Raw genomic sequence first — 26,559 nt, 5'->3', positions numbered from 1 at the left:
AAGTTACGCTCCGCGGCAACCCAGAAGTGCATTACTTCTGGGTTTCGCCGCTCGCGCAGAAGCGGCAAAACACGCTAGTCGCGTCTTACATTTTACCCAGGATGCGAACGGGGCATCCAGAGGTACCACTGTATGATTAATAATAATAATAATAATAATAAAGCATCAAACATAAAAAGCTTCCCTAAACAGGGCTGCCTTCAGGTGTCTTCTAAAAGTCAGATAGTTGTTTATTTCCTTGACATCTGGTGGGAGGGTGTTCCACAGGGTGGGCGCCACTACCGAGAAGGCCCTCTGCCTGGTTCCCTGTAACCTCACTTCCCGCAGTGAGGGAACCACCAGAAGGCCCTCGGAGGTGAACCCCGGTGTCCAGGCTGAACAATGGGAGTGGAGACGCTCCTTCAGGTATATATATTTTAGGTGCCAGGCAAAAATGTTCCCAACTGATTATTATCCTATGGCTTTTTAAATGCGACTGTGGGAAGGGTTTATTGTTTTGTAGTCTTTGTTTTAATTATTTACTTACTTGTGTTTTATCTTGTATTTTATTCTGTGAACCGCCCCGAAATCTTGCGATGAAGGGCAGTACACAAATTGAATAAACAGTAATAATAACTGCTCTGCAGGTTTCAAACCCACCTTGGCTCCACCACAGCCTGCAGTGATGTAGGCTTGAGAAGACTCCGGGCCCAGTGGCTTTTAGCCAGTGCTGCATCGGTACCCAAAGCTTCAGGGAGGTGGACGCTCTGCCAAGCAGCTGGAGGAGAAAAGGCAGCAGCGTTTGAGAAAAGATAACTGGTTCTGCGTAAACGTTGGGCTCGTCCTCTTTGTAAAGACTGACGACCCTGAAAGAGAGAGAGAGAGAGATGTGCCACTGTATTTGATTTAGTGAGCTAAATAACTTTTTTCCTCTCCTCTTCCTATTTTGTTGTTGTTGTTCTTTGAATACTTTATTTAAGATTCAACAATAACAAAAAATCCACAGTCACTACTACATCAGTTCATTACAATTGACCATCTTTAACAATAGTTGAAAAATTGAAGAGTATCACTTTAACTTACTCAAATTTTCATATTTAACTTTTACCTCTTTTATCTCTTTCTTAGCATATCAAGAAAAAGAAAAGAACCCCAAAATATAAGGTAGAGAGAAAAAGAAGAAGAAGGAGAAGAAAAAGATTTAAAGAAAAATTAAAAGACTTTGTGGATATTTCAGTTATAATTAGAAAAATCTTAATAATTATTCATAAAGGACACAGTTTATAAGAAGTAAATAAGGAGGCCAGATACAGGATAAAGGAAGTCTTTTATGTTGTTTGTACTGTTGTATGTTATGTTCACTATGTTATGTTCACGTTTAATGTGTATTGGAGGGTGGGGTGGGGTTCTGTTATGTTGTAAATAAAATTCCAAGAAAAATTAAATAAATAAATAAATAAATAAATAAATAAATAAATAAATGGGGGGAAATAAACACATTTGACTTCCGATTAGACTCATTGTATTATTATTTCTATTATTTTTTCACACACAGTTCCAGATTACTGTATTTCATTGTTTTCATCAGATACCAAAAATATTACATTTCTTATTTTACAAAAATCATTCTACTTCTGCCAGGAGATGTTTATTATTACAATAGTTTTCCAGATATTCTTTAAAGATTTCCGATTCTTTCTGTACTTTCTGTTTTGGATAACCTCTGACTCCCCCTGTCATCATGGCCTGCTGCAGATACTCTATTATTTGGACCTACCACTCATTTAACATAGGTGTTTTATTTGCACTTTCTTGCGATTAAGATCCTGGCTGCTACTGTCGTGTACATAAAAAGGGGTCTAATTTCTTTTTTGATTTCTGGTGGCATTATACCTAGGAGGAAGGTTTCAGGTTTTTTTCTTAAATGAGAACTTAAATAAAGTTCTCATTTGAGGTCTTCTGCTCTTCCTAGAGTGTGCGGGGAATAGAACCTGAAACCTTTGGCATGCAAAGTGGATCCTCTGAAGGTAAAGGGACCCCTGACCATTAGGTCCAGTCGCAGACGACTCTGGGGTTGCGGCGCTCATCTCGCTTTACTGGCCGAGGGAGCCGGCATACAGCTTCCAGGTCATGTGGCCAGCATGACTAAGCCGCTTCTGGCGAACCAGAGCAGTGCACAGAAACGCCATTTACCTTCCCACCAGAGTGGTACCTATTTATCTACTTGCACTGGCGTGCTTTCAAACTGCTAGGTTGGCAGGAGCAGGGACCGAGCAACGGGAGCTCACCCTGTTGCGGGGATTCGAACCGCCAACCTTCTGATTGGCAAGTCCTAGGCTCTGTGGTTTAACCCACAGCGCCACCCTCTACAACTGAGCTATATGGCCTTCCTTAGCAAGTCCCTAGCAAGATAACAAAGAAATTCATTGGGTCAGATTCCACAGCAGCCTTCCCTAACTCAGTGCCCTCCAGATGTCGTTGGACTCCAACTCCCATCAGTCTCAGCAGTACAGCCAATGATCGGGGTGATGAAAACCAATAACATACGGAAGTCCTTGTGGTGGTGGTTATATTATTAACTGCCCTTCACCAGAAGAGTTTTGGTGGTCCCAGCACTTGCCACAAACCCTGTAGAGCTGCTGCCCACCAGGGTAGACAAAATTGTGCTGAATGGACCAACTGGTCTAATTTAATATAAAGTAGGGTTATCAGATGTCCCTGTTTCCCGGGGACAGTCCCCGGATTTGCAAATCTGTCACCGGACAAATTCCGTCCCTGGAATGTCCCCAAATTTGCAAATTTGTCCCGGCAAATGTGGCAGTGGCAGCCTCAGCAGCCTGGGGCCAGCCTGGTAGCGCAGTTGGCTCTGGCTGGCTTCAGGAGCTGCCCGCTGCCACCACCACTGCTGAAGGGGAACCAGGGACGTCTGGCGGTACAGATCTCCTGTCCTCTTTCCCCTTTGTTTTGACAGATCGGGGGGGGGGGAGTCATGGGTGGGCATTGCCCAGGAGGGTGCAAGGCACGTGGTTTCTCTGCCACACAAGGTGCAAAGCCCTTCTTTTGCACCCTGTGAAACATAAATGCGCAGTGTTTTCTTAAAAAAACAACTGGGCAACAGCCGCCGGCCCACGACTCCCGATCCTGCCCCAATCAGTCAAAATAAAGGAGGAAGGGAGCAGGAGATTGAGGAAGGCTTGAGAGTCACGGGCGTGCAGCGTGCTGTTGCCCAGTTTTTAAAAAACCGTGCATTTATGTTTCACAGGGTGCAAAAGAAGGGCTTTGAGCCAGTGTGGTGTACTGGTTAAGAGCAGTGGACTAGTAATCTGGGGAACCAGGTTTGCGTCTCTGCTCCTCCACATGCAGCTGCTGGGTGACCTTGGGCTAGTCACACTTCTCTAAAGTCTCTCAGCCCCCCTCCTTGTTTGACCCCCACAACAGTCCTGTGAGGTAGGTTAAAAGGCTGTGACTGGCCCCAAGGTCACCCAGTGACCTTCTTCATGGCCAGGTGGGGATTTGAACCCTGGTTTCTCAGATCTTAATCTAACACTCTAACCACCGCACCATGCTGGTAGTGTTGTATTGACTGTGTGGTGTTGTAGAGCCAGTGTGGTGTAGTGGTTAAGAGTGGTGGACTCATAATCTGGTGAACCAGGTTTGATTCCCCGCTCCTCCACATGCAGCTGCTGGATGCCTTTAGGCCAGTCTCTCAGCCCCACTCACCTCGCAGAGTGTTTGTTGTGGGGGAGGAAGGGAAAGGAGAATGTTAGCCGCTTTGAGACTCCTTCGGGTAGTGATAAAGCGGGATATCAAATCCAAACTCCTCTTCTTCTTCTTTAAACAATATGCATGTGTGCTTGGGCCCAGGGTCTTTTGCCTCAACATCCCCACTACTGACTCCCTGTTGCTACTCAACATAAAAAGAAGTGTCCCCGGATTCATTGAAAAAAATCTGGTAACCATAGTATAAAGCAGCTTCTTCCTTGTTTGCAACAAATTTCTCTATCCCCCCTTCCAGTTCCATGGCTCCTTCTGTTCCTCACCCTTTGGCTTCTAACTCTGCCAAGGCGTCTCCGAGGTCCACAGAAGGAAGGTGACACACCAGAGATGCAAAGGCTTCTGGGCAATCCCCAAACTTCTCCAGCAGGAACTGCAGTAGGAGAACTAGGCCCTTGTTGCTCTGAAGCAAGATGCAGCCGCTTTGAGGCGGAAGCCCCGAGGCCGCCTGCCGTCGTTGCGCCACGAGGCTGGCAAAGATGGAGGCCTCGTGCCTCACTTCCTGGTCTTCGTCCTGAAGCAGGCAAACGGCCACACCAATCAGGCTGTGAAATCAGGCAGTGAAATTCAAATCAAAACAAAATCGATTTGGAGGGCGGCAGGAAGGCGAGGTCTCAAAAGATCTCAGCCCTCCCTGTGCAATGGACAGAAAGCTGACCTGATTTCCCACCGTGACACTGGGTCAGAGTTTTCATTGTGGGGGAAACTAAATGCGTAGGTAGGGCAAGCCCCCGGTGCTGCTTGGGGAATAAACGTGGGAGCTGGAAGAGGCAGGGTGGAGAGGTTGTCGGCTGTGCCCTGGCCATAGCTGTCAACCTTCCCTTTTTTTGCGGGAAATTCCCTTATTCCAGTGCCGTTTCCCGCTGCTGTCCCGGATTGTCAGATATCCCGTAGACTGTCCCTGGGACAGGTGAGGCTGCTGATCCCTTATTTTCAAATCTGAAAGTTGACAGCTATGGCCCTGGCAGCTTCCCAAGGATGCTGGACCCCTGGCCCCATAGCTACGTACCGTAATGCCAGGGCATGAAGGGGCGAGCTGGAGGAATCTTGGGCTCTCCAGAGCACATCGGTTCCAGACATTCTCAGCGACTTTGCCACAGCCATTCTGAGCACCTCTGAAGACAGGGGGGTGCTGCACTGGCCGATGACTGCACACCACTGTTCCAGTAAAGGGTAATCCTCAGTACTGCCCCAGGAGGAAAGAACATTTGTAATAAACGAGAGCGAAGGCCAACACTAACTTCCAAGCGTCCGTCTCTAGCACGTGGCCCTAATGAAGCTAGGAGGTCATTTTTCCAGTACAGTCGTACCTTGGATCTCAAACGCCTTGGCCTCGAACAAATCAGCTCTCGAACATTTGAAACCCGGAAGTGAGTGTTCCAGTTTACGAACTGTTTTTGAAAGCTGAACGTCTGACGCGGCTTCCACGGCTTCCGATTGGCTGCTGGAGCTTCCTGCATTCAATCGGAAGCTGCGCTTTGGTTTCCGATCATTTTGGAAGTCGGGCGGACTTCCGGAACGGATTCCATTCGACTTCCAAGGCACGACTGTATTTTATTTGCGGAAAACTGAAAGCAAACCATCCCTCAAGTTCGTTCCATGCCACCCTTGCCTTTGCGCACTTTTGTGCTGGGAACAGGGAGAGCCTGTATATTTTTGTGCCGAGAAACTGTGACACTCCAGGCATTGCTGGACTCAATCTCACATCAGCCCCAGTCAGCATGGCAGATGGCTAGGGGTGATGAAAGCTGTAGTGTAGCGACATCTTTAAAAAATAAAAAATAAAGAATGGAAGAAATTCAAAGATTATTTGGTTAAATTTGTTAAGATAACTTAAATAGAATTACTTGCGAGTATCAGATTGACCTAAGATCTAAATATGTGATGTTGTAGGATATTATGAACAAAAGTCAAAATGAAAAGAAAGAAAGATGTTAATGGACCAAGTTAAATAGTTTTTGGAAAACTGCTACAATGATTAATATGGAAACTCAGCCGGGGGGGATTCGAGGAAGTCACCCAACAATGATAACAAAAGTGGAAATATTACAGTTAGGATAAATGTTTGTTTGTTTTCTGATGTTTTCTTTTTATGTTTGTGGATATGTTTGTTACAAATTTGGAAAACTAATAAAAAAAATATTGAAAAATAAAAATAAAATATCTTTTTTTTAAAAAAACAAAACTATTATGGTCACCAAAACACATATCCTACATTTAATATCGACTTCCCTTCCAGCCGTTCCATGGTTTGTTTTGGTCATCCTTTTTTTGCAGCACATTCTAATCAATCTCTGTGTTTTTCTTTTTCAATCTTCTCTCAGTTAACTATATATTGCTGAATTTCTTCTAAACCTGCCAACGTCTTTGTTTACAATAATTTTCCAGATATTCTACAAATATTCCTTAAATACACTTTCTTCCTGATTCTATCACTTAGTTTAGCCATTTCTGCATTTTCTATCCATTTCATCTGCCATTCCTGCAGTGTAGCATCGTCTGGGAGGCCAAAGTTCCCCACCCCAGACACAAAAGATATTAAGAAGGGGCCTTGCTAGTTCAGGCCAATGGCCCATCTAGTCTAGCATCCTATTCTGACAGTGGCTGAACAGATGTTTGCAGAAAGCCTGTAAACTGAACATGAGCACAACAGCAGTCTGCCCACCTGCGATCTGCAGGTATTCAGAAGAAGAAGAGTTTGGATTTGATATCTCGCTTTATCACTACCCGAAGGAGTCTCAAAGCAGCTAACATTCTCCTTTCCCTTCCTCCCCCACAACAAACACTCTGTGAGGTGAGTGGGGCTGAGAGACTTCATAGAAGTGTGACTGGCCCAAGGTCACCCAGCAGCTGCATGTGGAGGAGTGGGGAAGCGAACCCGGTTCACCAGATTACGAGTCTAGCGCTCTTAACCACTACACCACACTGGCTCCTCTGGCAATTAATCTACTTACCTTGGAGTCAGGAGCAAAGGAGTAAGACACAGCGCATGTCCCAGAAGCTCTGGGCTGAGATCATCATTCCCCACCATGGAGATCAGGTCTCTCTTGGTCTCTGCGAGCACAGCTCCCTGCAGCTCGTGAGAAGAAGCCCGGCTCCGAAAGCTCAGCTTGCTACAGAGATGCACACAAGCTTCTAGGTATAACTTCAGAAGCACGTTGTTGGCCCCTTCTTTCAGCATCTCACCTAGTTTCTCCTAATTCAACAGAAGGGAAACATATTTCACATTGGGAATGGGTGGCGCTGTGGTCTAAACCACTGAGCCTCTTGGGCTTGCTGATCGGAAGGTTGGTGGTTCAAATCCCTGTGATAGAGTGAGCTCCCGTTGCTTTGTCCTAGCTTCTGCCAAGCTAGCCGTTCGAAACCCACCAGTGCAAATAGATAAATAGGTACCACTGTGGCGGGATGGTAAACAGAGTTTCTGTGCGCTCTGGTTTCCATCACGGTGTCCTGTTGCGCCAGAATTGGTTTAGTCATGCTGGCCATATGACCCAGAAAAGTTGTCTGTGGACAAAGGCTAGCTCCCTCGGCCTGAAGCGAGATGAGCGCCGCAACCCCATAGTCACATTTCACTGGACTTAACTGTCCAGGGGTCCTTTACATTTACCTAATAAGGTTTATAACCTAGGACATGATGGGGAGAAACCTGTGCCCTTCCAGATGTTGCTGAACTACAACTCCCATCAGCCCCAATGGCCAGCATGGCCAACATTTGAGGCGATGGGAATTGTAGCATGGCAAACTCTGGAGGACCACAGCTTAGCCCCCCAATACAGAGAACCAACCTACATGCCTCTGCAGCCCAAATATTAAGAAACAAATTTGTTCAATAACAGCTCAGTTGGTCAAGCATGAGAACTGTAAAAAAAACAAAAAAGTTATCTGTAAATTTAATAAATAGTACTACTAATAGTACCATTAAGCCGTTAACGGCTCAGGATCGCAATACCTAAAGGACCGCCTCTCTCCATATAAACCATCCCAGACTCTGCTTTCATTACCTGAGTTCCTTCTTTGTGTACATCCTCTACATGAGGTCCAGAGGGTGGTAACAAAAAACGGGGCCTTTTCTGCAGTGGCTCCCAGTCTGTGGAATGCTCTCCCCACGAAGTCCGCCTGGCACCTTCACTATATATTTTTAAGCACCAGGCAAAAACTTCAACCACGCCTTTGGCTGATTAATATCCTACATCCATTAAATGTGTCTGTGGGAAGGGGGGGGTGTTATTGTTTCGCTGTTTGGTTTTACTTATTTACTTCTTTTTATCCTGTATTTTAGGGACGCGGGTGGCACTGTGGGTTAAACCACAGAGCCTAGGACTTGCCGATCAGAAGGTCGGCGGTTCGAATCCCCACGACGGGGTGAGCTCTGGTTGCTCAGTCCCTGCTCCTGCCAACCTAGCAGTTCGAAAGCACGTCAAAGTGCAAGTAGATAAATAGGTACCGCTCCGGTGGGAAGGTAAACGGTGTTTCCGTGCGCTGCTCTGGTTCGCCAGAAGCAGCTTAGTCATGCTGGCCACATGACCCGGAAGCTGTACGCCGGCTCGCTCGGCCAATAAAGCGAGATGAGTGCCGCAACCCCAGAGTTGGTCACGACTCGACCTAATGGTCAGGGGTCCCCTTACCTTTATCCTGTATTTTATTCGGTGAACCGCCCTGAGATCTTGTGATAAAGGGCAGTATATACCGTAAATACCGTAAAGCCAATAAATAAAAAATAAGCCAAGGCTCACCAGTAACACTATTTGCAACTCCTTGCTAGAATTCAGACAGTTTTCCTCCTCCTTTTCAGTCACCCAGGTCAGAATGGCTACTTGCACATCAACGTTCCCCCTTTGCAGGAGCGAGCAAACTTCGCCAATTCTCTCAGGAGCTCCTGATCTCACGGCCTCGTGACAAAGGAAGCAGGCCGCATGCTGGCAGAATGTGGCAGAACCGATCTGGGAGAGAACCAAGAACAGCAGGGTTTGGGTATATTCAGACAGTCCTGTCTGGTGTAGCAGTTAGGGTGTTGGACTAGGATTGCAGGGATCCAGGTTCAAATCTCCACTCAAGCACAAAGCTCCCTGCACCAGCCCTAGGTCTACCTCACAGGGATGTTGTGAAATTGAGGGTAAGAATGCCATGCACATTGCCCCAAAGCTCCTTGGAAGGACGGTGAAATTATGAAGAAATAATTCTGTAAAAAAATAACAGCAGGAGGCACGGATAGAGGATCAAAACTGTGTAGGCGTCAGCATTCAAACAAATAGTACAGGAAACAACGGGGCAACCCTAAATTTCTTACGGATTGTTTTGGTCTTATTTGCCACCATCTGCTGCAATGAAGCATCTCAGCAGGGGCCTTCAAAATCAATGTCACCCTTATTCCTCCCATAGGGAATGCCAGTCCAGCATCAATAAGCATGTCCCTGCAAAAGCATGCTTGCAAAAGATCCCATTACTGTATTTTTCGCTCTGTAAGACGCACTTTCCCCCTCCTAAAAAGTAAGGGGAAATGTGTGTGCGTCTGATGGAGCGAATGCAGGCGGGAGGCTCTGCTCAGCGCTCCTTTTAAAGAGCCGTGTGGAGCGTGTGCCCGGCTCTTGGGGGCTTTTCCATGAGGGAAAAGGGCTGCCCTCCTTGGGGAAAAGCCCCCAAGAGCCGCACACACACTCCACGTGCTCTTTAAAGGGAGCGCAGCTCTTGGGGGAGCCTTAGCCGCAGGCAGCCTCTCTTGGGAAAGGGGAGCCTTCAACCCACTGCCCGGGAGAGGCTGCACGCAGCTATCCCATAATAGCTGCGCAACAATCCCGCTTGCTGTCCTGGCTTATGGGATTCAGATTTTTTCCCCCCTTGTTTTCCTCTTCCAAAAACTAGGTGCGTCTTATGGTCTGGTGTGTCTTATAGAGCAAAAAATACGGTAAATATCTCCCTCTAAAATCCACACAATGCACCATTATGCATCCCGGTCTCTTTTTCCTGCTCTTTTGGATGTGGTCGTGTGTTGTACCACACACCCCAGGGCAGCCATTTTATGTTAGGTCCCATGGCAGCCATTTTGTGACCGGCGCCCACAGCCCATCCCCGCGCCCCACCAGAGGAACAAAAAAAACCCCAAAATGTGCCCACAATGACCCCCAAAAGTTGTCAACCACCATCTTATATCCTGCCAAATTTTAAGGAGCGTTTCCAGCTGGACTCCTGGCTTCTACCCGCTGCTATTTGTCAGTTCTGCCAGCCTTGGCAGATGTAAAATATACTTGCACCTAATAACAAATGCAGACAACTGCTGGAGATGTGGGAGTAAAAATGTGAACTTAGTACATATGATGATTAACTGCTGGATGATAAGATCATTTTGGTGCAAGGTGAAGATATATATAAGCAAGAATAATAAAATTAAATTGTTATTTAGGGGATTTGAATTGAATTCTAAATTATATACCGGAAACGTGGGAGATTACAAGGGGTAAAAAAAATAACGGATGTACCGTGCCATATTCGAAGCATAGAAACTTGTTTTGATGAATTGGAAGAGCCGCAAAAAGATTCCATTGAGCACATGGATTGATAATATGGACAGGCTAGCTACATACAAACGAATTGCATGTCAACGCAAATTAAGAATGGATAAATATGAAGAAATCTGGAAGGAATATTTAAGCAATAAGGCGGACAGTGGTGGGAAGTAGGGGGAGGAGAGGTGGGGAAATATTGTTAAAAAGGTGTAGTCATAGGTATATCAGTACAGTGGTGCCTCGCAAGACGAAATTAATTCGTTCCGCAAGTCTTTTCGTCTTGCGAGTTTTTCGTCTTGCGAAGCACGGTTTCCCATAGGAATGCATTGAAAATCAATCAATGCGTTCCTATGGAAACCGCCTTCAGACCAGGTCTGGGGACAGTCTGTCCCCCGACCTCTTCTGAAGGCCGACAGGGGGGGCGAAAGTCTTTGCTTCCCCCCGCCTTCCTGGGACAGCGGAGACTTCTCCGCTGTCTGGGGCGATCTTAAAATGCTGGCGGGCGGCAGCGCTGCCGCCCGCCAGCATTTTAAAATCCCCCGGGAAGGCAGGCAGGGGGGACAAAGACTTTTGCCCCCCGCCCGCCTTCAGAAGAGATCCAGAGGGCTCTCCAAGCTGCGGATAGCAGCCTGCTGCCCCGCGTGAGGGGCAGACATTCGCAGCTTGGGGAGCCCTGCAAGACTTCCCCTGCAGGGCTCCCCAAGCGGCGAATGTCTGCCCCGCGCGAGGGGCGCTCTGCTTAAGAGCGCCCCTCGCGCGGGGCAGCAGGCTGCTATCCGCAGCCTAGGCGGGAACTCTTCTGAAGGCTGGGGGGAGAAGGGCTTTTCTTCCCACCGCCAGCCTTCAGAACAGCCTTCTGAATGTTGGCGGTGGGGAGGAAAACCTTCCTCCCACCGCAAGTCTTCAAGACAGGTCTGGGAACAGAGGAGAAGCGCTGCGCACCTTCCCCTCTGTTCCCGGACCTGTCCTGAAGGCTTGCAGTGGGAGGAGGGCTTTCCTCCCCACTGCCAACATTCAGAATGCTGTTCTGAATGTTGGCGGTGGGGAGGAAAAACCCTCCTCCCACCGCAAGCCCCGGGAACAGAGGAGAAGCGCTGCGCACCTTCCCCTCTGTTCCCGGACCTGTCCTGAAGGCTTGCAGTGGAACAGAGGAGAAGCCCTTCGCGCCTTGTCCTCTGTTCCTGGACCTCCCACCGCAAGCCTTAGGACAGGTCCGGGAACCGAGGAGAAGGCGCGCTGCGCTTTCCCGCTGTCCCCGGAGATTTCCCTATGGGCTTTCGTCTTGCGAAGCAAGCCCATAGGGAGATTCGTCTTGCGAAGCCGCTAAAAAATCGGAAAACCCTTTCGTCTTGCGGGTTTTTCGTTTAGCGAGGCATTCGTCTTGCGGGGCACCACTGTACTCAAATCTGAATTTATTAGTGCTATTGTGGTTTTTGTTGTTTGTATTGAAAAAATGATTAAATATTTTTTTAAAAAAATATATATACCTGAACCTGAGATGCACCAGGCTTCACTAAGGGCTCAGAGTTGGCCAGTTCGCTGCTCACCACCTCTCGAACTCGCTGCTCAAAATCTCGAAAACAGCTTCCAATCAGGAGGGAAACAGCTTGGAGGTAGGCCGTACGAATGAGGGGACATGGCTGTGTGGGGGTGAGCAACCAGAGACGGTCTTCCAACTGGCCAGCGATGGAGAACAGCACGTCGGGGGGAAGACTGAAAGGACGTTAAGGCCACCATATTAGTGTTAAGCGCAGGCATTTAATTCACTGAAATTGTAAACGCTTGCATGCGTTGTGATGTGTTTAGGTTGGACTGGCTGGTTACAGAAATCTCAGAGTTCCCTAGTAGTTCTTGCGTGACTGGCTAACGTTGATCACAGGTATCTAGCGAAGGAGACTCCATTATTTATCTATTTTACTTTGGCGAAGTAATAATCATAAATAAACAAGAATGAAAATGTGCACCCCACCACCGAGACCATTCCATTCTAACTATCCAACCTCCCAGAATTTAAACCCAGCTACAGACAGAAGGCGTTCAAATGAAACAAAAATACACGTATACACCATACATTTAAAGCACATGGCTACCACCCACCCAAATAATCCTGGGAACTGTAGTTTGTTAAGGGGGCCAGGAACTGTAGCTCTGCGAGCAGTAAACCACGCTTCCCATGATGCCTTGGGGCAAGCCCTGCCCTTCAAAAGGTCTGGTTATGTACGCAGAATTAGACTGCTATTCCATAGACGCTTACCCAGGAGGAAGCTTCCCTTGAACCTGGCGTGACTTACCTCTGAAAAGAGGTAAGTATTCGTTAAGTTAAATTAACTGGAAATAGCTTGCAAATATTAGATCAGCTTAGGGTTTTATATAAGTTAAGTGATGAATTAATATGTTTAATTTTGAATTGGTAAGATAGAATGATGTTAAGTGATTAAGTTAAGTGTACAAGAACTCTGAATTGGAAAACCGTTAAAAGGATATGCAGTGGTGCCTCGCAAGACGAAATTAAACCGTTCCGCGAGTCTCTTCGTCTTGCGGTTTTTTCGTCTTGCGAAGCACGGTTATTAGCGGCTTAGCGGCTATTAACGGCTTAGCGGCTTTAAGAAAAAGGAAACAAACTCGCAAGAACTCGCAAGACGTTTCGTCTTGCGTAGCAAGCCCATAGGGAAATTCGTCTTGCGGAACGACTCAAAAAACGGAAAACTCTTTCGTCTTGCGAGGCATTCGTCTTGCGAGGTACCACTGTGCATTGAAATCCTACCAAGGGGAAGCGAGGAAGTCACTTAACAATGTTAATAAGTGTAATTTTAATAAGGTCATGATTTATGTTTGTTTTTGTCTGTTTATAATTTTGTGAAAATCAATAAAAAAAATTGAAAAAGAAAAGAAAAGAGGTATTAGGGGTGGCACTACCAGAGAGCCGCTCTTACCATTTTGCATTCAGGGCCTGAGCCAGCACGGCCTGGATCTGCAGCAGTCTGCCATGCAGGGCGTTGTGGCAAAGAACATCCCCCGGCAGCGGCAAACCCGAGGCCAGTCGGAAGAGAACATCTCCATATTCCGTCGCAGGAACTAACGGGACCAAGGCCTTGGCTGCCATCACCCTCACGGCATGTATGGGGTTTCCGGAAAGCCGGACGAGGGGCTCCAGGAAGCAGGCGTTGGTATCACTGCAGAACAAGGAACGGATGAAAGACAGTGTTTTCAGAATATGGTTCCCAGTGCCCTTAACAAATTAGTTCCCAGGATTCTTCAGGGCAAGTCATGTGCTTTAAATGCACAGGACCATACATTTAAAGCACATTTCTTATTACCTCCAACACAAAAGGATATTGGGAAGTATAGTTTGCCCCTTGCAGAGGTGCAATTCTCAGCACCCTTAACAAACTACAGCTCCCAGGATTTTTGGGGAGGAAGTCACGTGCTTTATACCTCTAATGTACAGGCCATAAATTGAAAGGACATTTCCTACCCCCCCCAAAAAAAGAATTCTGGGAATTATAGTTTACCCCTCACAGAGCTACAATTCCCAGCACTGTTAACAAACTACAGGTCTCAGGCTTCTTGCCCCTGAAGTGTATGTGCAGTGGTGCCCCGCAAGACGAATGCCTCGCAAGACGGAAAACTCGCTAGACAAAAGAGTTTTCCGTTTTGGAGGTGCTTCGCAAACCGAATTTCCTATGGGCTTGCTTCGCAAGACGAAAATGTCTTGCGAGTTCCTGCGGTCCCCCCCCTTTTTCTAAGCCGCTAAGCCGCTTATCCGCTAAAGCCGCTAAACCGCTAATAGCGCTAATCTGCTAAGCCGTCAATGGGCGAAAAAACCGCTAGACGAAGAGACTCGCGGAAGGGATTCTTTTCGTCTTGCAAGGCACCGCTGTATCTAGCTTTCAGTGTGCGTGTCCTCCCAAGCCTTCAGACCCAGATGCATCTATCACTCTCAGTATGGCCAAGTACTTTGCTGCAGCAAGCAAAACTCACCAGGTCTAGAGTTTGTGACGTGACCCTTACTTTTCAAGTGTTCATGCCAAACTTATTTCACTCTAGGCTACTTACACTTCTGGATAACGTATTATTTTATTTTCTTTAACACTGGTCACCAGTCATAACAATAAATATTTGATCTGATACCACAGAATTGAAGAGATGGAAGGGACCATGATGGTCATTGAATCCAAACCTCTGCAATGCAGGAATATTATTATTTTTTGCCTAACCTGGAGCTTGACCAACAGCCCTGAGCTTAGCTCCATCCATGTGCCTTGGTGCTCAAGCAAAAATACCTGCCCAAAAGCCGACTGCGACTGTCCGATGACCTTTGGTCAGGGCTGGATTTAGGTTTGATGAGGCCCTAAGTTACTGAAGGTAATGGGGCCCTTTATATGCCCAGCTGTCCTTTGTCATCAACAAATTATCGCTGTTTTTTGTGTGGAATATATGCCATATGGTAATTTATGGACCTAATCGGTATCTAAAGCCATTTGCACATGCAGAATGTAGGCACCCTATATATAGAAATGAGCAAACCAGTGATATTTTAGGGAGCAGGCTAGCAGGCGGGGCCCATTACTTACATCATAGTAGCCTACACAACACAAAACACTATTGCTGTACTGTACAGTGGTGCCTCGCAAGCCTCCGTGAGGCTCTTCGTATAGCATTTTTTTCGTCTTGCGAAGCAAGCCCATTGACAGCTTAGCGGATTAGCGCTATTAGCGGTTTAGCGGCTTTTAGCGGATCAGCGATAAGCGGCTTATCAGAGGATCAGCTGATAAGCGGCTTAGGGCTTAGGAAAAGGGGGGGGGAGGGAAAAAGCCCCGCAGGAACTCGCAAGACATTTTCGTCTTGCGAAGCAAGCCCATAGGGAAATTCGTTTTGCGAAGCGCCTCCAGAACGGAAAACCCTTTCGTCTAGCGGGTTTTCCGTCTTGCGAGGCGTTCGTCTTGCGGGGCACCACTGTATATAGGTTTCGTTTTATTTATTTTTTTCTTATATTTTGGTAATGTACAGCCAGTTTTCCCCCCTTTACATTTTTTTTGGCCCCCCCAAGAGAGGGGGGCCTTAAGCTATAGCTTGTTTAGCTTATACATAAATCCAGCACTGCCTTTGGTGCCTCCCTCCCGCCACGGGCGAGATTCTGCCTGAGTTGCCTACCTATTCCATGTGTCTGCGCCACCAGGCTGGAGTTTTGCCAGAAAGGTGAGGATGGCGTAGAGGGACGGGCAGAGTCGAAACCTCCCTCTCTGGGGCCCTGTGGACTCCTCTGCAGCCACGGCTAATTCCTTGAGCAGAATGCTCCTCAGCTGAGGGTAGCGGGTGAAAAGGGCCTCAGGGCTCACCCCATCCTGATCGCAGCCATCGTCCCAACTCCGCGTCCGACCGAGCAGACGGACAGTCAGGGCACCTAGGGGGAAAATAACAGCAGGATGAAAAGAACACAGAGCCATTTTATATCCAGTGATGGCACCAGGAACCTTGTCTTTTATCTGTACCTAAATAGATATATGGGACACGGGTGGCGCTGTGGGTTAAATCACAGAGCCTAGGACTTGCCGATCAGAAGGTCAGCGGTTCAAATCCCCGCGACGGGGTGAGCTCCAGTTGCTTGGTCCCAGTTCCTGCCAACCTAGCAGTTCGAAAGCACATCAAAGTGCAAGTAGATAAATAGGTACCGCTCCAGTGGGAAGGTAAACGCCGTTTCCGTGCGCTGCTCTGGTTCGTCAGAAGCGGCGTAGTCATGCTGGCCACATGACCCGGAAGCTGTACGCTGGCTCCCTCGGTCAATAAATGGTATGAAAATGGTATACAGATGGTATATTACACCAGTAAAACTTGCAAAAATGTACAAAACATGCAACAAGAGTTGGAAATGTAAAGAAAAAGAAGGGACATTTACCATATGTGGTGGGAATGTAAAAAGGTGAAAAGCTTTTGGGAAATGATATATAATGAACTGAAAAAGATGTTGAAATATACATTTGTTAAGAAACCAGAGGCTTTTCTACTAGGAATAGTAGGAAATGAACTAAACAGAAAAGACTGTAAACTTTTCCAATACGCAGTGACAGCGGCGAGAATATTACTGGCCCAAAAATGGAAACAGGAAGATTTACCGACGGTCAAAGAATGGAAAATGAAACTGATGGATTTTTCAGAATTGGACAAATTAACAAGGAAGATTCGATATTTACGGGACCATAAGTTCATTGAAGACTGGGAGAAATTTGCAGGTTATCTGAAAAGCATATGTGATGAACAGACAACGCTTGTGGGTTTTCAGGATGCTCTGTGAAAGTTTGAGGACTATTGTAAAAAAGGGAATAGAATTGGAAGGGGTATGTCAAAAGGCAATATTAAAATTAGGAAATGCGTACATGTAAAAAATTAAAATGGAAGATTGGCAGAGAAACTGAGGGAAGTTCAAAAGAAGAATGTGTGAAAATCTTGATGTGGTTTTATAAATTTGTATTTGAAAATGAATAAAAATATTATTTAAAAAAAGGAAGTAAGAAGATAGGTGGGATTGGAAGAATCAGGACAGGTAACATGGTAAAACGACTAAAAAATATTGGATGCAAATACGTACATTGATACAGCAGATTTTAAAGGTTAATGTTCAGCTGAAGCCAGAACTCTTTTGGGGCGGGGCAGACAACTGGAAAAGGATTGTGGAAGGTTACTTCAATATATGATTACAGAGGCGAGATGCACAAAGATGGAAAGACAGACCTGTACCCACTATAGAGGCTGATAAAACTATTGGGCTTGGCTGAGGTGGCAAAGTGAACATGTTTAATCAGAGGCAAATCATTACGGATTATTTGTTAAGGCTTGGAAAATTCTTACCAACTTTTTGCGTGAAGGAGAAAACGAACTTGTAATATGCGGATTTGGAGATAGAAAACAATAATGGTTTATAGAAGATGGAAGGGTTAGATCTTAAGGAATGAATATCACAGGACAGGGAGCTAGAAGTCCTTTTATTTCCTTCTCCTTTATCCTCCTTTAGTTTTCTTTCTTTTCCTTTTCTCTCACTTCCTTTAGATTTCTCCCCTCCTTGCCTTGTCTTCTGACTTTGTTCGCTTTTCGACTAAGTAGCTGTTTTATCTCAGTTTATTATAAAAAAACAATAATTTCTAACGGGTATGTATTTTTGCATATTGTTAAATAAGTACAATAATAATAATTTTTATTTTTTTTAAAGGCAGGTCAGTGAGGCAGTGCCCCATTTGACCTGATGAAAAAGCCTGCAGCCTGTTTGCCTATCCTATCTTTGGCTATGAGTATGTGCAGAAGAAATGTGGTCCTGACGTATTTAATTTATTTTAAAAATTGCATTTACACTCCCTTTTTCCTTCAAGGAGCTCGAGGTGGTGTACGTGGTTCCCCACTCACCCCTCCGTATTTAATTCAAACAACAAACCTGCGAGGTAGAACAGGTTGGGAGGCAATGGGCTGGCCGAAGGACATTACCCAGCGAGCTTCACAGCTGAATGGGGATGGGGGCCTTGGGAGGCTGACAGCGCAGCCACTAATGATAATAATAATAATAATAATAATAATAATAATAATAATAATAATAATAATAAATATTATTTATATCCCGCCCTCCCCAGCCGAAGCCGGGCTCAGGGCGGCTAACAACAATAAAATAGTACGACATTCTAAAGTCATTTCATTATAAAATTAATTCAACTCAAACTGATGGCAACCATTAGGCTAAAGTTCTGTGAAGATTGCCAAAGGAGGGAGTCAGGCTGCGCCCTGACCAAAGGCCTGGTGGAACAGCTCTGTCTTGCAGGCCCTGCAGAAAGATGTCAAGTCTCGCAGGGCCCTGGTCTCTTGTGACAGAGCGTTGCACCAGATTGGAGCCACAGCCAAAAAAGCCCTGGCTCTGGTTGAGGCCAGCCTAACCTCTCTGTGGCCTGGGACCTTCAGGATGTTTTTGTTTGAAGGTCGTAAGGTCCTCTGTGGGACATACCAGGAGAGGCGGTCCCGTAGGTACGAGGGTCCTACGGAGCTCTCACCCCTGGGGTAATGGGAAGGGAAATGCCTACCAAAGAGCTGGATGGCTGCGTTTCTCATGGCCCAGCTGGGGGAGCGGAGCGCCTCGAGAAATAACACCACCATGGGCGTAACGTACTGGTTCAGGGCTGTGCCAAGACCGGAGCCACGGACCAGGGTCTGCAGCACATGGAGAGCCGAAACCTATGCAGGAAAAAGGAAGAGAGATTGTTTTGCAGCTTAACATCCAGGGAATGCCATGTTAGGAGCGCTGCTCTGTTCCACCACACCAGCAGCTAATAACACCCTTCCTAAGTGAATCGGGCCCAGGACCCCTTCTGGGGCTACAAAAGAAACACAACATTTTAAAAACTATTTTTCTGGGTGGGGGGCATTCTGCTCCCTCACCTTAAAAACAAAACTGGCACGAGTTTTATCATGCGCTCAGCATCTATGCATATAATCTCCTGCGCTTCATTTTGTTTTTTTAATGTTCCAAGACTGAAAGCAATGTCAATTAGGGTATGAATATACAGACGGGACGCGGGTGGCGCTGCGGGTTAAACCACAGAAGCTAGGACTTGCCGATCATAAGGTCAGTGGTTCGAATCCCCGCAACGGGGTGAGCTCCCGTTGCTCGGTCCCTGCTCCTGCCAACCTAGCAGTTCAAAAGCACATCAAAGGGCAAGAAGATAAATAGGTCCAGCGGGAAGGTAAACGACATTTCCATGCACTGCTCTGGTTTGCCAGAAGCGGCTTAGTTATGCTGGCCACATGACCCAGAAGCTGTACGCCGGCTCCCTCGGCCCATAAAGCGAGATGAGCGCCGCAACCCCAGAGTCCGTCACGACTGGACCGAATGGTCAGGGGTCCCTTTACCTTTTATATATACAAACACAAATTACTTTCCTCCCATCCGTGAACAGCACCTCAGGACTCAGGATTATTTAAAACACAATATATTTTACAAATCTTCTGTTCAACATAGTACACTGGTACCTCGGTTGTCAAATGCTTCAGAAGCCGAAAGTTTCAGTTTTCGAACGCCAGAAACGCGGAAGTGAATGCTTCTGTTTTCGAACATGCCTTGGAAGCAGTGGCGTAGCGTGGGGGGTGCAGGGGGGGCCGGCCGCACCGGGCGCAACATCTGGGGGGGCGCGCTCGCCGCCTCCGGAGTCGCCGAAGAGCCTCGGGCGCAGGCTGTAGCGGAGCCCCATGTCTCACGGAACCGACGAGCTGTGCGCGCGTCCGGGCTGAAGGCGTCTGGCAGGCAGCGACTCTCAGCGCTCGCCGTGGTCCCCGCCGTCAGGGCCGCGGAGGGCGCGCCAGGCAGCCCCTCCTCACAGCCCCACCGCTGCCACTGCTGCTGGAGCTGCTGGGCCATGTTGCATTTTCCTCGCCTCTCTGTCCTCCTCCTCCTCCGGACAAGCGGCGTCGTTTGGGCGGCAGCGCCAGCGGCAACTCGCCTCAGATCACCTGACACGGACCCCCTGCCGCCGCCGCTGTGGCTACCTTACCGTAAATACCCCAGCCCAGGCAGCAGCAAGAAGAAGCTGGCAGCGGCGGCAGGGTAGGGGTTAGGAGTGCAAATTACTTGCCTCGCCCCGGGTTAGGGGGCGCAAATTACTTGCCTTGCCCCGGGTGCTGACAACCCACGCTACGCCGCTGCTTGGAAGTTCAAGCGGCTTCCGAGGTGCGTTTCTCCATTTTCTCAATGGATTTTGCCGACTGCCCACTGTGCCTCAGTTGTCAAACGTTTCGGAAGTTGAACGGTCTTCCGGAACAGATTACATTCGACAACCGAGGTACCACTGTTTTCAATCTACTAATTTTTCTTTTAGGGTGTTCTTTGTGACCTATAAATCAAAACGAATTACTCCACTACTGGGACCCGCATTTCAATTTTTCTTACTACATCTAACCCCTCTTTGACTGATGCTGTAAAAAGGCCAAACCATTTTCTGTTTACTTGGAACTGACCCTTCCAGGTTCCTGGCTAGTGATGAAATCAGTGATCAGATTCTGCCCTGCCAAAAACTTGCCCACCTTTCTTTGACCTTCCAATACTTGTTCTCTATTACCTGAGGCAAGTCTACCGTCTGGTCCCAATCTTTGGGGAGAGGCTCGCCGGCTAAAGACAGCAGTCTCTGAACGCAGTTCACCAGGAGAGGACGTGTCTTGGAGGGGTCCTCCCCGACCACAATGCACAGGAAGAGCATGGGGAAGCCGGCTGCCCTGCGGGTGATGGAGCAGTTCCTGGGGCTGCTTAACAAAGCCAAACCCTGGAAAGAAAAGGAAGCCCCCCAGCTCAGTTGACAAGTGGTTAAATGACCCCCAAAACGAGCCCAGATGCACCTGACATTGTCAGGGAAGCCCTGAGGACCTGAGCACCACAGCACTGTCCTCTCCTGTGATTCCCAGCAAACTGGTACTCAGCAGAACTGTTGCTTCTGAATGTGGAGGTAGTTCAGGGATAGAATGTCCATTAAACTTTAATTAGTTTAATGTTAAGCAAACGTCCAGTGCGCTTCCAACGCCATAAGTCTTATCTCAGCAGAGAATTCCGTGCAGCGGCTGAAGAAGGCAGGAGAGTCAGTACCTTTCAATGAAGAAGCCTGGAGCAAGCACTTTGGAACTCAGGGAAAAACTTTATTCACAAAAGAAAAACCCTGGCGATAAAGCACACATGCTTTTATCTCCGGCATAAAGAAAACTTTACTCTAAACTTAACTCATATCAGCAAACACGCCCATGGCCACAAACTGAGTCTGCGAGTCAGGTCAAGGAGGGGAGAAGAAAAGAGAAACACGGGTGAACTGACTATTTATACAAACTAACTCACATTCCTGGATGCTTAATGACTTCCAGCTGCTCAGTGATTAGAGCGACTTGTTACCTCTTAACCCTTTAGTACCAACATAGAATCACAGAACTGAGGGACCCCAAAGGTCCTCTAGTCCAACCCCTAGGAATGCAGGTCATGTAAGGCTAAGTATTCATGACAGATGGTCATCCAACCTCTACTTAGAAGCCTCCAAGGAAGGAGAGACCACCACCTCCTGAGGGAGACCATTCCACTGTCGGAACTATTCTTATTGTAATTCTGTGTCCAGGGCAGCTGTTTATCAGCTCCACCTGGTATGCAGGCTGAGACCCTACCTGCCCACAGAATGTTTTGCCAGACTGCTGCATGCTCTAGTTATCTCCCACTTGGACTACTGCAATGCGCTCTACGTGAGGCTTGTCAGAAATTCAGCTCCACCGAGCTGATACGGCTCATCTTGGCTTGAGCCCAGCAGAGTATAACTCCAACGTCCGCAACAAAAGGATGAGGCAGGTATGGCTACACTGCGAAAAGCTTTATTTCTAAGCTATGAAGAGCATACAAATATACATCTTGTCTCTGTGAGAAGCAGAGAGCAACTCCAACAAAGAACGACAGAACAAAAGAAACAGGAAACCAGTGAACGTCACATCCCGTCTCCCTTTCCCGTGGGAACCCAACAGTAACTGAACTGTGGAATGAAAACATAGTCTTGTGACTTGCAGCTGCTGCTCAGTGAGGGAAACAGAAACCAACAGGGCTACCTTTGAAGGTGACTCGGAAATTGCAATTAATCCAGAATGCGGCAGCTAGACTGGTGACTGGGAGCGGTCGCCAAGATCATATGCTTGACAACCATATGTCAGGAGTGCTCTGATGGTATTTCCTGCTTGGCAGGGGGTTGGACTCGATGGCCCTTGTGGTCTCTTCCAACTCTATGATTCTATGATTCATATAACCCCGGTCCTGAGAGATCTTCATTGGCTCCCAGTACGTTTCCGAGCACAATTCAAAGTGTTGGTGCTGACCTTTCAAGTCCTAAACGGCCTTGGTCCTGTATACCTGAAGGAGCGTCTCCACCCCATCATTCAGCCTGGACACTGAGGTCCAGCACCAAGGGCCTTCTGGCGGTTCCCTCATTGCGAGAAGTAAGGTTACAGGGAACCTGGCAGAGGGCCTTCTCGGTGGTGGCTCCCTCCCTGTGGTACGCCCTCCCATCAGATGTCAAGGAAATAAACAACTGACTTTTAGAAGATATCTGAAGGCAGCCCTGTTTAGGGAAATTTTTAATGTTTGATGTTTTCTTGTGTTTTTAATATTCTGTTGGGAGCCACCCAGAGTGGCTGGGGAGGCCCGGCCAGATGGGCAGGGTATAAGTAATAAATCATTCTTCTTCTTATTATTATTATTATTGAGCTACTGCCAGTCAGTGCATACAATACTGCACAAGGTGGACCAGTGGTCTGACGCAGTATAAAGCAGCTTCCTATGTTTTAACCTAGATGGGATGTTTAACCGCTAAGGTACCTGCTTCAGCGCTTTCCTTGGTATATCTTGGAGCTCTGGGTCCGGGTGGCTTAGCAAAGCGGCACAGAATTTCGTGAATCCCAGGCTGCAGCCTTCCACTGCTCCCTAGAGAGAATAAAACAAACGAGTCAGCTCCCTTACTGGTCAGTAGAAGGCTGCCAAAGGACAACCTTAAAAATCCAGGCAATACCAATAAAGAAACTTCGAGACATGTGGAAAGCGAGAGGATAAAAAGATGGGAGGGAGAGGAGACAAAATAAGGCCACATCTACATCATATATTAAAGCAATATGATACCACTTTAAACAGTCACGGCTTCCTCTAAAAAATCCTGGGAGTTGTGGTTGTTAAGGGTGCTGAGAGTTGTTAAGATGCTCCTATTTAGAGGGACACAGGTGGCGCTGTGGGCAGAGCCTAGGACTTGCCAATCAGAAGGTCGGCGGTTCGAATCCCCGTGACGGGGTGAGCTCCCGTTGCTCGGTCCCTGCTCCTGCCAATGTAGCAGTTCGAAAGCACGTCGAAGGGCAAGTAGATAAATAGGTACCACTCAGGTGGGAAGGAAAACAGGGTTTCCGTGCGCTGCTCTGGTCCACCAGAAGCGGCTTAGTCATGCTGGCCACATGACCCAGAAGCTGTATGTTGGCTCCCTCGGCCAGTAAAGCGAGATGAGCGCCGCAACCCCAGAGTCGGCCATGACTGGACCTAAAGGTCAGGGGTCCCTTTACCTTTATTCCCCTATCAGAACTATACTTCCCAGAGTGGTTTAACAATACATCCTTCTTCACAGGGAACTCTGGGAATTGCGACTCTGTTGGGGATCTCCTAACAACTCTCAGTACCCTCAACAAACTACATCTCCCAGGAACATCAGGGTGGTGTACAGCAATGACAACTGATTTATTTTTTTTTGGTGCAAGGATCTAACAGTCCTCCTGAAATGGCAGCTGCCTCCAGCAGAAGCCAGAGCTGACATGAACAGCAGTTCTTAGCGACCACCATTTTGGTTTTCCCCCAATGCCCGAAACCAGCCTTGTTAATTAAGGGTCACAGTATACATCATACATTTAACGCAACTGGCTTCCTGCAAAGACTTGTGGGAAATGTGTCGCTCGCCCCTCACATTGCTACGGTCTCTCCCCCCCGAACCCTTAACAAAGTTCCAAGAATTCTTTGGGGTAAGCCATTTGTATTAATAAAGGATAAGACCAGGGAGGATATTGAGGGGCACAATGGCAGCCACCACAAAAAGCATGGCAGCCCCTATTCTTGGCAGTATCCACCTCTCCACCCCCCCCCCAAAAAAACCCCAGAACACTGAATTGAGGCATTCTGAGGTGAAACAAAATGGCAGCTACCAGCAACTGGTGCTGTGTGCTCTGCTGCTGCTATAAGACACTTGTAAACATACAAAACACGAATCTAAGCAAGGCTTTGAAGAGCCCGTTTTGACTTCAGCTGTACCAGCTGGAAGACAGCCTTACCCAATGGCGGCACGTCAACAAGATTTCCTGGAACACCTCGGCAGCCATCTTTACAACCCGGAGCGGCAGGAGACAGCCTCCCGGGGGCGCCAGGGGCAGAATCTTCTCTGCCAGACCTCCCAAAAGCAGCCCGATTTCCTTGGTAGTTAAAAAGAATAGAATTTATGAGATTGGGAGGGGAGAAGTCTGACGAATAAGGTAGCCCTCTCTTCTCTTGTTTTGGGGATGCGTCCAATGCATCTAATTCCGCAGAGAGCGCCATGATACTTTCGCAATTTGGGAGGCGGTGTTAAGCTTTATTGTCCTATATGGTCCTTTTCAGCTGGTGCCCTGCTTTGTCCTACAGTGGTGCCTTGCAAGACGAAATTAATCCGTTCCGCGAGTCTCCTAGTCTAGCGTTTTTTTCGTCTTGCGAAGCAAGCCCATTGACGGCTTAGCGGATTAGCGCTATTAGTGGCTTAGCGGCTTTTAGCGGCTTATTGGCTTAGCGGATCAGCTGATAAGCAGCTTAGCGGCTTATAAAAAGGGGGGGGGGAGGAAAAAACCCCCGCAGGAACTCGCAAGACATTTTCGTCTTGCGAAGCAAGCCCATAGGGAAATTAGTTTTGCGAAGCGCCTCCAAAACAGAAAACCCTTTCCGTCTTGCGAGGCATTCGTCTTGTGGGGCACCACTGTACTTTTTTCAGCCCCCTGATCAGCCTCCCTAATACTCCTCCCCCTCCTCATTTTTATTTGTATACCGTCTTTCTATCTTATTATTCTCAAGGCGGTTTATAAGCTGAAGAAACAAAAAATGTACATCTTATAACAATCCAATGCAATACCAAAATGTGATAATAAAACATAACTTTAAAATAGGTAACATATCAAAAAAGTAACATTCAACAATCATTAGAATAGTATTAAATAGTATTCTAGGCAAGAAGCCTAGAATAAAATTTAAATTGTTGACAGATGCGAAAGAAAGAGGAGGCTTCGTCCTGCCGGACTTGAAATTCAGCCAAACTGACCATGTCCCTTTCCCTCACAGAAACCGGCCTGCAAATGGTTTAGTTCCCTGAGAAACAGAACATTTGCAGCTGTCGAGCCAGTTCAGTCAACTGATGCTGGAGGTGCCCACCATCAACTATGAATTTAACCCAACTCCCCACCCCTCCAGCCCCTGCCATGTTTAAAAACCTGAAACACTCTCAAAAGTGCTCACTTTCACTGAGACCCAGCAACAGGTCAGGATCAGACTGTGCTCCTCCGAAAGTAGAACTGAATCGTCCTCATTAGGCAGCCCAGGATCCTTCCCCATATGGATAAGGAAACTGATTGCATTCCCCATGTCTGCAAATGAAGGAGCTGCAGCTGCAATAAAACCAAGAAGGGGTTAGGAAGTTGTGTTAAGAATACGGAGAAACAGCAGCCAAGTTATAAGTTTAAAACACAGTAGAAACCCGTCCTATCTATCTATCTATCTATTTATGACAAAGGAATAATCATAAATAAATAAGAATAAAATGTGCACCCCACCACTGAGACCATTCCATTGTAACTATCCAACCTCCCAAAATTTCTTTTTTTTTCTTTTTGTTAAATCATTTTATTAATTTTCCAAAAAAAAAAAATCCAATTAACATATCAAATCATAATCCAATAAAAATTAAAAAAACAAAACAAACTAAAATAAAATAAAAAGGTCAAATTATCTTCCAAATTGTAATTATTAATTTTTTGGACTTCCCAGGGTCTGGACCTTGAAGCATATCTCCAAATCTCAATCCTGCCTCTCGTTGTTATTTCCATATTTCCACATCTCGATTTTAACACTCTAAACTTCTTCAGCCTCCCAAAATTTCAACACCTCTTGTGATGGTTTGACCCCCTTTCCGTTTTAACAGTACAAATTCCACAATCACCTTCCATATCTCCTCAGAATCATTTCTCCTGCATATTCTCCGTCTTACCTTAATGGCACATGTTAATTTATCATTAGCAGCTATATCCCACCCCTCTTTACACCATTCTTCCATTTGATATTCTGCTTGCCCCTTCCACTTCCTGGCTGTAATAATAATTTGTGCAGCTGTCAATAAATTTGTGAGCAAGTCCTCCTTTTAAAAATTTAACACCTCCATTGGTGCAGGAGAGCTGAACCGGATAAGGACCATGTTTCTGGGTGTGTGTGTGTGAAGGGGGTTTAACAGAGCTGCTTATCTCATCAAATCAACTCCCCTGGCAAGGCTCTTATTAGCCATGGTTATGCCACCGTCTAGTAATGTCTTTTAATTTGATTCATCCATTATCTTTGTTTCTCGCCTCTCCCTAAAGAGTTCCAACTGGGAACACACGGTTCTCCTTTTTTATTTAGGTCCTAGTCTGACACTCTAACCCAGGGGTCGGCAACGTGCAGCCCATGGGCCGGATGCCCATTTTACCAGCCCATGACCTGCTCCTGAACTGAGCTGCCCGCTTGGTGAGACCC

General features: G+C 47.0%; 1 protein-coding gene across 2 annotated transcripts in view; it reads right to left on the bottom strand.

Annotated features, from left to right (window-relative positions):
* LOC310833850 (tRNA (32-2'-O)-methyltransferase regulator THADA-like) overlaps window positions 1–26,559 on the bottom strand; it is a 60,649-nt gene that overhangs the window by 1,539 nt on the left and 32,551 nt on the right. The window contains exons 18-30 of one of the 2 annotated variants that reach the window (XR_014558964.1): window positions 25,294–25,442; window positions 24,090–24,227; window positions 22,609–22,713; window positions 20,339–20,539; window positions 18,311–18,461; window positions 15,408–15,657; window positions 13,187–13,426; window positions 11,741–11,966; window positions 8,487–8,693; window positions 6,708–6,949; window positions 4,763–4,939; window positions 4,020–4,267; window positions 640–845 (exon numbers count right to left, since the gene is read on the bottom strand). Coding sequence is in view for 1 of the 2 variants with exons in the window: in XM_083716819.1 (XP_083572945.1) it covers window positions 640–845; window positions 4,020–4,298; window positions 4,763–4,939; window positions 6,708–6,949; window positions 8,487–8,693; window positions 11,741–11,966; window positions 13,187–13,426; window positions 15,408–15,657; window positions 18,311–18,461; window positions 20,339–20,539; window positions 22,609–22,713; window positions 24,090–24,227; window positions 25,294–25,442 (2,571 nt within the window). In the remaining variant the exon portion in view is untranslated. Of the gene's footprint in view, window positions 1–639; window positions 846–4,019; window positions 4,299–4,762; window positions 4,940–6,707; window positions 6,950–8,486; window positions 8,694–11,740; window positions 11,967–13,186; window positions 13,427–15,407; window positions 15,658–18,310; window positions 18,462–20,338; window positions 20,540–22,608; window positions 22,714–24,089; window positions 24,228–25,293; window positions 25,443–26,559 lie in introns of both variants that reach the window. The other variant, XM_083716819.1, reaches the window with a different exon arrangement.

Source organism: Podarcis gaigeae, assembly GCF_964106915.1.
Source record: "Podarcis gaigeae genome assembly, chromosome: 16".
In the NCBI taxonomy this organism is placed as follows: Eukaryota; Metazoa; Chordata; class Lepidosauria; order Squamata; family Lacertidae; genus Podarcis; species Podarcis gaigeae.
Note: the sequence above shows the minus strand (reverse complement) of the source record. Positions and strands in the feature narration are given on the sequence as shown.